General features: G+C 41.2%; 1 protein-coding gene across 2 annotated transcripts in view; it reads right to left on the reverse strand.

Annotated features, from left to right (window-relative positions):
• Positions 1-4,956: 4,956 nt before the first annotated feature.
• FOXK2 (forkhead box K2) overlaps positions 4,957-14,920 on the reverse strand; it is a 46,925-nt gene continuing 36,961 nt past the window's right edge. For both annotated transcript variants that reach the window (XM_068913432.1, XM_068913431.1), the window contains exons 4-9: positions 14,561-14,707; positions 11,399-11,592; positions 10,411-10,586; positions 9,073-9,369; positions 8,595-8,804; positions 4,957-5,334 (exon numbers count right to left, since the gene is read on the reverse strand). In XM_068913432.1, the coding sequence (XP_068769533.1) occupies positions 5,138-5,334; positions 8,595-8,804; positions 9,073-9,369; positions 10,411-10,586; positions 11,399-11,592; positions 14,561-14,707 (1,221 nt within the window). In that variant the 3' untranslated portion in view covers positions 4,957-5,137. The remainder of the gene's footprint in view (positions 5,335-8,594; positions 8,805-9,072; positions 9,370-10,410; positions 10,587-11,398; positions 11,593-14,560; positions 14,708-14,920) is intronic.

The following is a 14,920-nucleotide window of genomic DNA, read 5'->3' on the forward strand; positions in this document are numbered from 1 at the left end:
CTCCTTCCATAATACCTGTGCCACTGTTCAAAATCCTGAAAGTAAAATTAAAAGGTTAGCCAGTGCAATAAATTCAATTGTTAATTCCAGGTACTCGCCAGCAGGCAGCAAAAGTCACATAACAGAGTATTTCTTTCGAAACCTTTAGGCATTCACACCGAAGTAGAAAATATAAGATTAATTGGTAACGCTAGAGAATGCTGGACACAAGACTAGTTCTTATATAGGTAAGCTGAACGAACCTGGGGGGTCACAGCTGACCCGCACACAAAGGCTGCAGAATAAAGTGCGTTTTGGAAAGACAGTCTTGTTGCAGAATCACACGCTAGTGAATCGACCACTTTCTTTTCTTCTTCCCCAAAGGTGCTGTTTGTTTAAACAAGCCAATGATTCCGTTCGTTCTCGTTTCTAAGAGATCCTACAGAACTTCCCACAATAGTCCCTTCTTCCTTTTTCCAAAGAAATAGGTTATGCTCTTTCAGCTTCAAATATTCTAGCCCTTTACAATAGTTTTGTGGCCCTCCTTTGATTTCTCCCCAAACATTTCCAAAACTTTCTTAAAAGTATTGACATGAAAACCAGATACAGCATCCTCGGAAGTTTTTCTAGTGCTTTACACAAAAGCATTTCTCCAATTCTGATGAGAGGCAGGAACAATTCAAGTCATGTTTAAAGAGAAGATCAGAGACCAAGCCAACATTAACGGAAATCTGCTTTAGAAAGTACGCATCTGATTAAAGCGCTTCAAAAAATAATTATAATTATGGCAGTCTCTACTTAAAAAAAAAAAAAAAAAAGCCACAGATGTAGTGATTTAAGTCAAATCACTGAGCTAATGCAAATCCCTGGCTAAATACTGGTAAACAGCCTCAAATGCTAACACAACTTTTGGGAGAATGAAGCTCTTTGATACTTGTAAAAAGTACTTCTTAATTCAAAGCCTCGCTTGATGAGCAGCTGGGAAAGAAAACAAACAGGAGCAGGAGCAGGAGGAAAGCTTGTTTCCATCTGCCAGTCTACAAGGAGAGGTAAGATCAAGACGACCCAGGTGACCACAAGCACTTACTAACTCTAGACACTGCCTTTACCTATTTATTGTGTGTCAGAGTTCAAAACAAAACAAAAGACCTTTCTTCTGTAAGTACCAGCACATTTAAGGTATGCAGCTCAACAAATGTAGCAGAAGTTTTACTAAATGAAGGCCTCGTCATTAAGTACTATAACGTCTAAGAATCTAATTAAGAACGTTAAACTATATAGCTAAGGCAAGCGTAGAGAAAGGGGTCATTCAGGTTAGCAGAGAGAAAAACTCAGTTTAGTGTAAATGTCATATATATATAAAATCGCAGCTCAACACGTATGAATGACTAACCACCCGTGAAAAATTAACCTTTTGAGGAAATTAAGTAAAGCTATGAAACAAATCTGAATATAGACCGTTAATTTTAAGTTCTGCTTTTTGATTTAAAGCAGTTACCAAACCCAACAGTTTAAAAGCAATCTGCACTATTACCACCATGAAAATAAAGGCAGAATCTTCCCAGTTTTGTCTCCTGCACAGTAACGCGTACCGTCAAGCGGCTTACTCGGCCAAAGGGCTTTTGCAGATACCTCTGGGATTAGCATGGTATAGGTACTGTACCTAAATCAGCAAAATCAAAACCTGCATAATAAAGAGCTGCTACCATTAGGGCAAACACGATGCAGCAAGCTGGGGGGGGCTCAGAACCGAGCCAACTTCACCCATCAGTACGAACGAGTCTCTTGCTCCGCTCCATCTGCGGTTCCCTCACTGTCGTCGGGAGCCGGTGTCACTTTGCTGCGTCACGTGATACTTACAGAGCTGGCCTTGCCCAGGCACTGTGCTGCCTCCTTCGCAAACCCCGAATTTGTCCCAGCTGGGCCCTGGGGCGCTGCCACGCGGTGCTGCATCAGAAACACAGCTAGTGCAAGGACAGGGAGAGTCATCTCGGGCAAGGACAGAGCGCGCAGGAGCAGACAAACCCTTCTACTACTACTACAAGCGCGTGCATACTCACATCTTCCATTGCTAGAAGCCCTAGTCTTCTAAACGTATACAAAAGCAGCACACCACCAACGCCCCCGCCTTAGACCAACTTCCTGAGTCTCTCAAACATAAAGGAACCCCAACCTGAAGCAATGAAAATTAGACCAACCTTTCTTAAGAAAAGTAGCTGGGGTAGATTTTAGGATGGGGTCCTTAAAGCCCGATTAGAACAGGACATGTTGTTTGCTTACATCCACAGTCATTTTCAAAGACTGCACAAAAGCTGACTTGACCAGAAATAACATAAAGTCAGTCTGGGAGGAGCTCACAAGGAAACAATACCAAGCAGCACAAAGCACAAAAGGCAACCGGCCGGGTTGTATCAGTCCTAAAGAGAGGTCAAACCTCTACCTACACGAACCACTTGAGGAAATTTTCCATTTGCAAAAGACAGGCTGTGCTGGCTGTAGGTGTCCAAAAGGATCAGAGCTTACCACCACCCGTGCAAAGGTCACGGGCGTCACGCTGGAAGCAGCGGCGTGACAGAAGTCTCATTCAGCCTTTGACACTACCTAGTAATCACCCCTGCACTAACAGCGGGAAGCACATAAATATATAAGCAAACCAAAGAACAGCTGTGCTTGAGCAGCCCGGCAGCTCAGCGAGGCCTGGCACCTACGACAGGGAAGCCCTGTGCTGCCTTAGTCCAAAGGCCCAGAGAGGACTGCATTCAGCACCGCCCGCAAGCATGCGTAAGCGTATGTCACGTTTACGCAAGAACCTAAGTACTCTTTTCTCATATTTCACAGCTTTTTCAAAGCATTTATCCGTCTGAACGAAGGCCAAATCCCACATGCACCAAAAGGTGTAAGACAACGACACGCTACCGAATCAGGACCCGGCCCAAATTCGCTCTCCCTCTCCCCAGGAGGATGCGATTTACAGCTTGCCTGCCACCAACTGCTCGTCAGGACCCCCTGGGCTTTTTTGGTCCGATACCAGTTCCTTTGGCACCGCCAACATAAATTGAAGTAATCGCCCCAAAATAGACAGAAGTATTTCAAACACATTGGTTGAGTAATTTCAACTTTGTTATTTTGCTGAATAAAATTTAATTTTATTTAAAAAAATCTTATACACTATTATTCACCTAGCCCTAGTTGTGAACAGATTCTCACTTCTGAAAATAAACCACATTCTAGTCAACTCATTCAACACCAAATTAAATTACTAGTACTGGATTTTGTTTCTTAAAAAAAGTATGTTAAAACTTTACTTTTTTATTTTTAAAACCTCTAAAGAAAGTCTTGCAGTTTTACAGAAATGTTTCTTTTCAGGTTATACTTTTTTAAATGCCTGTTATAAATTCAGCTTGTGTAGAGTTTTTTCATAATTTTTTAATATGTATTATCTGCAGAGACATTGTAACAGCTCCATTGTGTGGATTAACACAAAACTTAATACAGGTTTCTTGTATTTGGTCTTCAGGTAAATAGTTCCCAAAAGCTGCCTAAATAAACCACTCCAAACTGTTCAGTCCATCATGAAAAATACAGTTTTTCCTTTTGTAGTGGAAAAGGAAATATAAATAATGCATCATTATTACAGAAAATGACAAAAATCAGAATTCAAAATTAAGCCAACTATCTAGCTTTCACTCACCTTACTGCATGAAGAAATAAGACGTTATGTGAATTAAAGACTGAACAGCAGCCTTATGTTCCAATTTAATTTTGAAATGTAAAGTGGAATCTATTACCACATTTAAAGTGAGAAATTACCAGTACATTGTAAAATGTTCAACTGCAGAACACACACTTAAAAAAAATTTTTTTATTATAATAATACGGTAGCCACTGTTAGAAAACCACAACAGCTACTCTTAATGGGGACCCCAAAAGGTCCGTGTATGACATCAAAAGTGTTACGGAGAAACTGGTCGGATTAACGTCTACTGATGGGTGCTTAAGCTTAAAAATATCGAATATACCTCTGACAAGATAATTTTACTCTCTTTTTAAAAGGACTTGTGATAAAGAATTTTATCTTTTCTAAATGAAGAACAGTCTGTTATCTTAAACATACACAATATTAAGCGAGACTCTTGTTTTACTTTAGACTGGAAAAATATGCCAGGGACAGTCAAAGTCAACACAAAGTAACAAACAGCAAAAGGTAGCAGAAAGAGAAACAGATAAGTGCAGCTCTGGTCAAATTCATAGCAGTTCTTTACGTCAGTTAACGGCTCATTTACATTGTAATTTCTAATCAGTTACATGCAAGCCCGAAGAAGCATTTGATCACTACACATGGTAATAAAATCTGATTAAATTTATCAGGCAACTGCTAAAATATGAAAATTTGCAGATGTAATAAAGTAGCTTTATCTGAACTTTAACAGGACAGACAAAAGTAAATCATTCCATCGGTTAAAAAAAACCCTACATTCAGTTTTTTTACCAAACAAAATTTCACATGAAAAGTATTGTGTGATTCCAAAGTTTCCGGAGTAGAAATGGAGTGATTTGAAATGTCAAAGACCCCATTAGTTTGCAAAGAAATGAAAATACACCTCAAAAATTTCTAATTCCACATGTGAACAACAAAATACTGCATATCTACCAACAACTGCATCGGGTAGGTCATTATGAAAGGCTAGCTGCCAAGATGTAGGAAATGGCTCCTTGCCTCTGTTCCCTTTAAGGAATATACAATCGTTTGAAACCAGTTCACACTAAGCGCTTATTCATGCTGCCGTTACACTGAGATACTCAGTCCTTAAAATAATCTGATAAAGATTTTTTTAAAGCTGCAGCCCTCCCCAACACTGTATTTCTCAGTGTACACAGTTCAGTAGGGGGCAGGGAGGAGCGGGGGTCACAGCCTCTGGAACAAGATGGTTTGCAGTTTGACTTTAAATTACCAAGTTTTAAGGCCACCTGTGTTGGGTTTTTGTTTTTGTTTTTGTTTTCAGTGCTGAAAGTTGAAGTCTGATCACAGGGCCCCTTTCCCCACTGCGTGAGAACATGTTCCAACATTTTAGGTGTTATATTTAAGTGTCTCCTTTTGGCACCACGGAGTTTATTTTTTTTTTTTTTTAAAAAGAAAAAAGAAAACTCCTCTAAGTTTCTAGTTCTGGCTGCCTTTATCACTCACTGCCACAGACGGGGTGTCCACGTTAACAGCTATGACTATGCTTTCTCCATCTTCTGTTTTGATACGTTTGAGTTCCTGCTGTTCTGACTGGTCTCCGTTCTGGCGCTTTGTTGGAAGAGATGCCGATGCAGACGCATGGGTTGCTAACATATGCAAAGGACTTGCAGCAGCTGCAAAAAGATGAACAAAATTTCAGCACCCTAATCCTCATCAAAACAGCAGGCAAACTTGCATTGTCATTAACGTGACGCTTTCCGTTATTTGTACCGCGGTGGGGGGTACTGGCAATCCCGGTTGCGATTCAGGTGCGATTGTTTCGTCGTCGTACAAACCTGAGAGACCTCGTCCCAAATCACTCAACCTTCATACGGATAAGGGCAGAGGTAGGGAAGGAGAGGTATCTCCACTTTGTCAAGGAGGAGCTGAGACAGAGAAAGATCAAATGACTGAAAGCCAAGCTACACAGTAACTGGTGACAGAACTGGGGAGTGAACTCAGAGTCCCCTTTGAGCAGGATCTGGCCGTGTGTATGGATTACTGTGAAACGCGTTATTTGGCCTGGCCGGAAAGCACCACCAAGTCACGCTGCTCATCTGTGGCGATACATTATTAAATAAAAGCTATGCAAATTCACACAGCCATGAGATGAAGACAACTCAAGTATCAATTTCTCTTACAGAGATGATGCATGTAGCACAGTGCAAGGAAAAGGCAGTGCTTTAAACAAGAACTATTAAGAAATGACCTATTTAATCCGTTTCAAATGCAAGGCTGAACTCTGTTAGATCAACAGAAGCATATATAGCCGTCACACATGCTACACAAGATTTTAATCTCTCTCATTACATCACCTGGAAGAGGTTAGGTATTACAGCAGTCAACTTGAATGGGAGAGCACGTTCCTTTAAGCCTTCTGAGACATCCAAAGGCTCTCTCCGTCTTCGGGGTAGTCTGTTTCTCAATACTGACTTTATTAAACAAACTCTCTAAATGTTTTTGCAAACAACGGGAAATACAATTATGTATTTGTCGCATTTCATGAAGTTTTATCTAAACATGAGACCACTTGCTCGTTCGCATCCAAGCTCCCTCTCTTCAGCATCACAGCTTTGCTGAGCTGACCGGAGCGATCCCCACTAGTGGAGCTTAAGCATGAAACGCCCAAGGAAGTCTCATTTGCTGAACCTGTTCTATTTGTTCTTAGTAAGCTACACAAGGGAATGCTTGGAAAAGCATCACTGCGTGTAACCAAACTGTGAAGTACCCAATGTTTACTAACAGGACAAACACATCAGGAAATACTTAGCCAATACAGAAAGCCTCACTGCAACTCTAAACTAATTTGCTCTTCTATTGCAACAGTCATTCATCTTCTATCAGAAAAGCTACTCCTTATACAATTTCTGGACAGATGTCTTCTGAATAAGATGTATTACTGAAGATTTATTGTTGCTTAAATAAGAACATCTTAAAAGAACAAGTAATACTGAGTTTAGGGTCCCACAAGTGACCTGTTCATCCACTACGCAACCACGTTCACCATCTACTTGTTGCTGCTTTATTTCTACCTTAGGTATCCTCACGCAAAACAGCATACTCTATGGAGAGGTTAACCCTTCCTCTTCAAACGTGCTTTACAAGCACTGCTGCGTTACACGCTGTGCGGTCTGTTTAGTAGAAAGAGACTTGCTGGCTGCAGCCACAACCGACACGTGGAAGCGCTAGAGCAAATACACAAAAGAACAACGACGTCTGAAGTCTACGCTGAAAGCCAGAATAAAGCATATCCGGGTACACAGCTGTATTCTGCAATAAGAGATTTGAATTTATTCTGGGCTTCGCTGCTTTCAGTTAAGACTGACAGGTAGTAAAACTGTGCCAGACGCTTGCGGAGGGTAAGATTTGAAAGAACCTTCTAACTACAAACAGAAAACGTTACAAGAGCAGTAGTTTGGATTTCTTAGCTTTCAGATTGCACAAAGCTGCTTTCCCCACACACAGATATACGCACATGTACAAAACATGCGTGAGTGTAAATACCGATGCGTGTGTGTGAAGACAGGTCTATGTGTACACACACACACACAAACAAATCAGTGTATTTCTGTAGGCCTAGTTCCCACTTTAAATGTTTTGCCTGAGAATTACCTGTTACTGCTGCTTTAGGAATTACTGTGACAGAGACCTGGAGTGGGAATGCACCCAAGATGTGAACATCTCGTGTGATGTTTAAGCCCTGGAATCTCATAGTGAAAACCCCCAAGACTGCAAGTGCCCCCAGCACACATGCCAAAAGAGTCAGAGGTACTAGAACGGCATTTCTACAGAGTCAGATTTTTTAAAAACGCCTAACAGCCATTAGGCTTTCCTACCAAGGAAAACATGTTGACATCCGTTCAGTTTTCAGAATCAACAGCAAAGACAGAAAGAATGTGGTTTTTACTTTTAAAACATAATTGTCATTGTATTTCACGTCTCAGCTCAATTCACCCACCACCTTCTGACAAAAAAAAAAAAAAAGCATATATGAAATCTGATGCTGACCGGTTTTGCTTTCCTGAAGCTGGAAACAAAGTGGAAGCAGAACACTGACCTTTCAGTACCAAGCTTCAGTAGGAAAACCAATGCTATAGATGGGAAAATAGTAAAAAGGAAGCAAATCATTTGCTCCACCAGTAAGACTTTAGAGCAGAAATGCATGTAATAAATTGACTTAGTAGCTTAAAACTATTCCCATAAGCCTCTTTTATGACAAAGTTACTGCAGTATTAGATAACATTACCTCCAAGTGAAACTGTTGAAGCAAATTATATTCACCTGCTAACCAAAACTAAACAGATCTGTGCAAGCTGTGAGGAAGTCCGGCCTGCTACCCACTCAGACTGCTGAGCCTGAGAAGGGAAAGACAGTATTCAGACAGATGAGAACGTTCTCCAAATCTTACAGAACGCTTGTCAATTGTAATATCTTGCTTTTCCACAGTTTCAATAAAAACAGTGGAAATAAAACAACAGTCCAAATAGCCAGCCCACAAGCCAAATTTTGTCTTGCCTTCCTTTTGGCTGGTTCTTGACCAAAACATCTGGGAGGCAGTTACCATTTTGATTACATTGTTTTACAGGAACCTCTTTTAAAATTTGTTTTTATTCTGAGTTTACTGAGAAGGGAGGAAGGGTTGTCATCACTAAGTGCATCCCTATAATGACCCCAAAGGGGATAAATAACTGCTCAGGTAATCATCAGTAGAAAGAAACACTAGTTCTTACCAAGAGGGAGGAAACAATCTCTCGTTGGGAGAGAGCGTAATCTAAATTTTTTGGTACAATTTAGACGGTTTTCAGTATAACTATAAAAGACACGAGATTAGAATTCAAATTCATTCAGCCCTGGCCACGTGGAGAAGTTTTAACAAGTCTGACACGATACGTACCAGCGTTGCCTTGTCCTTGTATCGCAGTGGTGATAGGTACTATGTGCGTTCCGTTCTGTGTTACAGTTTTTATTGGTAGCTGGTGTTGACCTAGAGGTGCCTGTTGCACTATAGTAACTGTCTGTAAGGGTGCGGTCTGAGATGTCTGAATGATACGACTAGCAGCTCCTATCGTAGCATGACTAATAGCAGGTATAGGCTCCACTTTAACTGGAAAGAAGATAAAGCACTGTTAAAACAAGAAAGCGTTAAAAGCCAACCTCATCTAATTTCATCAGATCAGACCGTCAATGAAAAAAGTATTCCGTTTTATTACTAGCCTCAACATATCTGAGAAATTAGGATGCAAAAACCTGAGAAATTATGCAAAATCGCCAGTTAGGTCCAGCCTTTCAACTGTTCATCTTGAAGTAAGTTTCAAACAATACTCCTTCGGTATAAAGAGCTACTGAAACAGCTAACCCCCACACGCTCTCACCTTTTACTTCCTTGTGGTCTCCATTCTCTTGAGGTTCCACCTTGGGCTGGGTTACCATCGCAGCTTGCGTGACTACCGCCTGCCCAGCTACAGTGTAAGTGTTTGCTGGTGCTAATCCAGTCACGTTTGTGACAGACACAGCTGGTATCTGGTGAACAACATGAACTGTCTGAACTACAGGCTGCTGGGATGTTGTTGTTGTCACAGGAGTTGCAACAGTGTAGGTGACGGGTTTAATAGTTTGTGGTAGCTGCCGTTGTACAGTAATTAAAACCGGTTGGCTAGATAGAGGTGATCCTATCAAGAAAACGATAAACATTAGACTGCCGATTTGAATGATTTCTGTTAAGACAGTCATCCTTTCAAACTTTACACTACAGCCTCGGAGGATTTACAAGCTCCTTGACTAATGATCCACAAGATAAAACCGGACAATAAAGATCATGACACGCGGCTACTCTCAGCCACGTTTTCACGAGAAACGCTGTATTAGCACAGTAAGACCTGCGCGCTGTTCAGGCGCAACTGCCCCCCTACTGCAGGTGCTGCTATCCTGGCAAAGCTATGTTTAAGGCTGGTTTAGTGAAACCACTTTCTGTAGAGGAAAACCAGCACGCGCTGCAGGTGTTCTGCGGGGCGCGTCTGCGGCAGCACCCCTCGCAGCTTCCTGGGCTGGGGAAGCCTGGCCACCGCTGCTCTGTTTACCTCTGCTTTCTGTTGCCACAGAAAACTCTGTAAATATTAAGGTGGCCACTGTAACTTTTGGGGGAACATCACCAAGAAAATGGATGGAAAAACATACATTAAAGTAATTAAACGGAGAACTCCTTTTTCCCATTATCCCCTCTCTCTCCCTCATTTTAGGAAAATTCTTACCATATAGATTTATTCTTGCCCCCTTTAGCCTTTCAATTCTTTTCATCCCCAGCTCTGAAAGGATGAAACGACCACAAACACATACTACCGTTACACAAGACGTTTGCTTACTACTGTAACCCATGCCCTAACGTTAAATTATTTTTTCTAAACCAGAAAGAGCATGTTTCCAAAGGAAGTGGCAACCGTTACAAGACGGCGCAGTCCTACGCAGGACAAAAGTACCATCTCTGCTTGGTCGCAAAGGGACCAAGGATTCTGGAGCAACACGTAGAGAGTAAAGTCTGTACGTCCACACGCACTGTTTACAGGGCACGTTTACATGTTTCTCAGTGCTTCGCTCTAAATGTTAATAGGTTAAATATTTACCGGTGTTTTGGTGTACGTGTGAAGTCTCGGTAAGTTTAACACATTAGCCCTCTCCCACCTCCAACCCCTGAACGTTTTTTCAGGGCTTCTCACCTGGGGCACTCTGTGCAAACCGTGCTTCTTGTATTACTGCTAGTTTTGGCTGGATAGCGCTAGGCTCAGGCTCCATCGGGACCGGAGATCCTTCCCTGGACAGGCTCTCGGGGGTCTGGACTCCGCTGGAGTGGGCGGACAACACTCCAGAGTGATTAGGAGAGGCTGGGGCACTTCTGTATTTAAAAACGAAAGCAGCAGCTGATGTGTTTTAACTCCTGCACCGTGAAAGGCGAGTGACCTTGCTCTAAAGCGCCCGTAACACGCGCTGCCCGCAGGGGGGCACCTCTGCCTTCTGGCAAGCGCAGTTGTGCTCATCGATACAATTTCTGTTACCCAAGAACCGAGTTTAAAAGCAAACTTCAGCTATAGTTAACGGCACAGAAGTGGCTGGATGCTTTCTCGGGGAGATTGTCTAAACAATCTGTGAGACGTTATGAACGTTTCTTCTGGCGGGGAAGAACGATGAGCAAATCTCAGCCTAAAGGGCAAGTCAAAAACAAATCTGCACCAGCAGGAAGGCTGTAACTTTACATGGCGAATAATTAAAACGCACGCTATTTCCCCATCGCAAATACTGCTTAAACATTATCAAACGAAATACACGCTTGTCATTTCTAAGTTTAATAAAAAGGGTATATTTGGAAATTTTCTTTGCAAACAGTTTTAAAAGGCAGTAGACGGCAGTTAGAAATTAAAATAATGAATTCTGGGGAAAAAAAAAAAAGGTACAGCAAGCCTTGCTTACATTAACAATCTGACAATTACTTATGCAAATTGAGTCAGTTCATTAACACAAAACACAAGCAATAAAAACAAAAGCCTGGTGCATGGGACAGCCTCCTAGTAAATCATACAGAATTCAAATACCGAGTCTGGATGAAATTAAATTAACTAAACTTGCGACTGCATCCAAAACTATCAAGTCTGTATCAGCCTGGAGAGTAAACAACAGCCATAGTCTGTGTGTGCATCTGTTTTTCCTTACCTAGAAGAGAGTGGTCCCAGAGGGGTTCTAAAGCAAGGTACTCCCCTAGGCCGCCTTTTCCTAAAAGCCTGCTCTATTAATTTGCTTTCAGAGGCAGGGTCTATCCTCCAGAATGAGCCTTTGCCTGGTTCTTCCTGGGAACGTGGTACTTTGATGAAATAACGATTCAGAGAGAGATTGTGACGTATTGAATTCTATGGAACATAAAAAAATATGTAGAATTCATATAACTTTTTCAAGTCAGAACGTGGCCTACTGCAGCAGTTTGTGCGACAGGAGACCCGGGGTTCAGCTCTTTTAATTCCTTAACGCAACAGGGCTTGAGCACGACAAAGGCAGTGCCACAAACCTGAAGAAAGGCCTCCTGCATTTTTCCAATCTTTCCCAATAATTAAACAACAGTATGCTAACGAGGTAATAACAGGAATCCCATTTAATTCTCTAATGAGAAACATGGTGATTGCAACAATCCGTTAGAACGCTACCAATATTTGAGTATAAAGCAGTGTAAAAAAATGAAGAATTAGCAGTCCTCACACACCACCCTTCCCCAGGCGTCAAAGAAATCGTCAGATCACTCAGAGAGGACGACTAACGCACAACATATACTGATTCTGATCTTATACGATTAACCTCTGCTGCTGCTCCATAATACATGAAGAAAAGGTTAAATTACAGAAGTTCCCAATGCAGCTGGACTGTTGGGAGTTCACCCACAGTCCAGTCTGTCTCAACAAAGCAGCCAAGGATTTAGCGTGTCTAGGAAAACAATATATGGCAGCAGGTCCTAATATTTCAGTGAGACCTTCCCACTCCACTCTAGCTCGCACATTACTTTTTCCTCACTTGGCTGTAACGCACAAAACTCTCTTGACAGAGATGTAGAAAGCCGCTAGCCCTCTGAAGTAAGGGGCTGTATCTATGCTTGGCTTTGTGCACATCCTTTTTTTCAAATGTACAAATCCAAAATCTTTCTGAGTATTATCACTGAACCTTGAGAAAGAAAGTATACATACAGAAATAGCTGAGGGCAGGGGAGGGGAAGAGAAGCACAGAAAAAGCTTTACATTAACAGAAAGTCTGCAAAATTTGCAAAAATCAAGCACAAATCCTTTTTTCAAGGCCAATTTCTTAAATGCCTGAGTTCAAGACCTTGATGGCAAGTGTGGAAAACTTAAAGCAATGATAACCATGTACGGTTTCTGAAATGCAAACTGATGAAACCAGAAATGATTTTTCCCTGCCAAAAACTGAAACAGACTAGAAAGATGCCAAGAACATGCTTATAAACTGCATTCATTTCTCCATGTGCTAGAATAAAAGAGTAAATCCAAAAGTACCTGCTAAAATAAGTCCACCGAGAGGAGTCAAGCCCTCAACAAAATCAGACTTTTGTATAATAAGGGATATAAATACCTCAATACTACTTACGGAGGTACAGGATTTGGGTATTACATACATATACGTACTATATATTTTGAATAATGTATATATAGAGTCTCGAATATTATTTAAAGCATCAATCATATAAGTTACCCTAACTGTAATCCAATACACGATGCCGAGAAGCTAGCGCAGCTATTCAGACACGAGGTACACCTGTTAGTGTTTGAGCAGTGCTTTACACGACTAGCGCCTGAACAGCATCTGATTTTCAGCTTTTCAATCGCTTTTATGAATGTGTGCTAATTATTCTGGAACGTAACGCCTGTCTGCGTCTACCACCTTGTGTTTGCTGGGTCTTATGCATCTAACTATATACACTGACCTAAGGACCAATTTTATTTGGTTCCATGATGCTGACATAAAGGAGCATTATACATATAGATATTCAAGATATTTCAGGATAGCAAACAAAAAGCACACAAACATTTTCAAAACTTGCTTCTACCAATAAAAGAGATCTGTGGGTATAGCTGCCTGGCTTCTGCATGTTGGATTCTGCATGGCTTGGGTACGGGGTGGGATTCAGACTACTAGGTACCTTCTAGACACAAGAGCCAAGTCCTACACTAGCTAAGCCATTAGCAACAAGTTAACAGACGTGACATTCCCAGCTAACCTTGGAATTCTTGTAAGAGCGATCCAACTTTTATATAGGGCCTGTGACAAATAAGTGTGTGACTAAAATTTAAGATCTACCCCTCTGCTGAGGAGGCCTGTACTCTTCAGTCTTCTACCGGCATAGTAAGCAGAGTGTTAACGCTTCCTCACTCTTCCCCTCCCCCAGTCTCGCCAAATTTTACTTCCCTGAAAATAACTCCAGAGCATGCCTCTGCTGCAGATCATGACCGTACCAAGCAGCAACCCAGTGAAACCGATACTTCGTGATCGACAGCGCGGTCTGAATGCTACACAGGCAAACTGGCCCGTCCTGCTAATTGTGCTCTCCTGTCCTTTGCTGAAACTAAAAACGGCAGCAAAGGCATCGAACCTTTAACGCATATCTGGAAAGAGTATGCCAAACCGATTCGTGCTCAGTTAGTCATCCTGGCAAATGCCGAAGCTGGTCTCTTTCAAAATAAAAAGAGAGTAGAAAATCAATTTTTACAAAATTTAAGGTCTGGTCCAACTCAGCAGGGAAATGAGCAAGTTCACAAACGGACGATGTTGCACAAATAAAAAAGGGCACGTTAACAGTGCAAGACAACAACAGGTAACAAATGCTCGCTCTTTCTCTGTACTGCATGGTCGAGACCACCATTTTCAAATTAATCTGAACATTTAATATCTTTATTCTTATCTTACGATAAGAATACATATATGCACCCAACTATGCGTTACAGAACACAACTACGTTCCCAGATAGCATACATGTATTCAAATCCACAGTACTAGTTGTGCTTGTCTTCCACAAAAGTCTGCCTGTATCTCTTCCATAGGTTTAGAGAATACCATTTTATGAATAAAGGCATGCTTCAGATATGGAGTCATTTAAATTCTTTACTCTGTTGGAGACCTTACAATCAGGAAAAAGAAACAATACACAACAATGTTAATGATCCACTCATATGACAAATTATATTTAAGAGGGGCTTGTTAGGCTCAAACACAAAATAAATTGGCCTGTTCTACATATTGTTAATGACCCTTATATAGCCACCGGCATTACTAACAACTTAAAAAAAAAAAAAAAAAAAACATGCTAGAGATCAAATTTACCTGCCAGCCCTTGTCTGCTGTCCTGTAGTACGGATAATTTTTAGTTATGTGCGTGTAAATTCCATTTAGTGTAAGCTGCTTATCAGGTGCCATCGTAATTGCTTGTACTATTAACTGTGCATAGGAGTAAGGTGGCTTAGAGTCATCCTGTACAAGGGGGGAAAAAAAAAAAGTCTGCATCAGTAAACTTTAAAGATAGACATAATCCTTTCTAAATTAAAAGTTACAAAACCCAATTAATTTGACTTAAGGCACTTCTGGACAACCAAAATCTTGAAAAAGAAAAAACAACTAACATAATTTAGCTCTTCTCATTAGCAGAATTTAAGATAACTGTAAAATCTGCAGAAACAAACAACA

Source organism: Struthio camelus, chromosome 19 (genome assembly GCF_040807025.1).
Source record: "Struthio camelus isolate bStrCam1 chromosome 19, bStrCam1.hap1, whole genome shotgun sequence".
NCBI classification, from domain to species: Eukaryota; Metazoa; Chordata; class Aves; order Struthioniformes; family Struthionidae; genus Struthio; species Struthio camelus.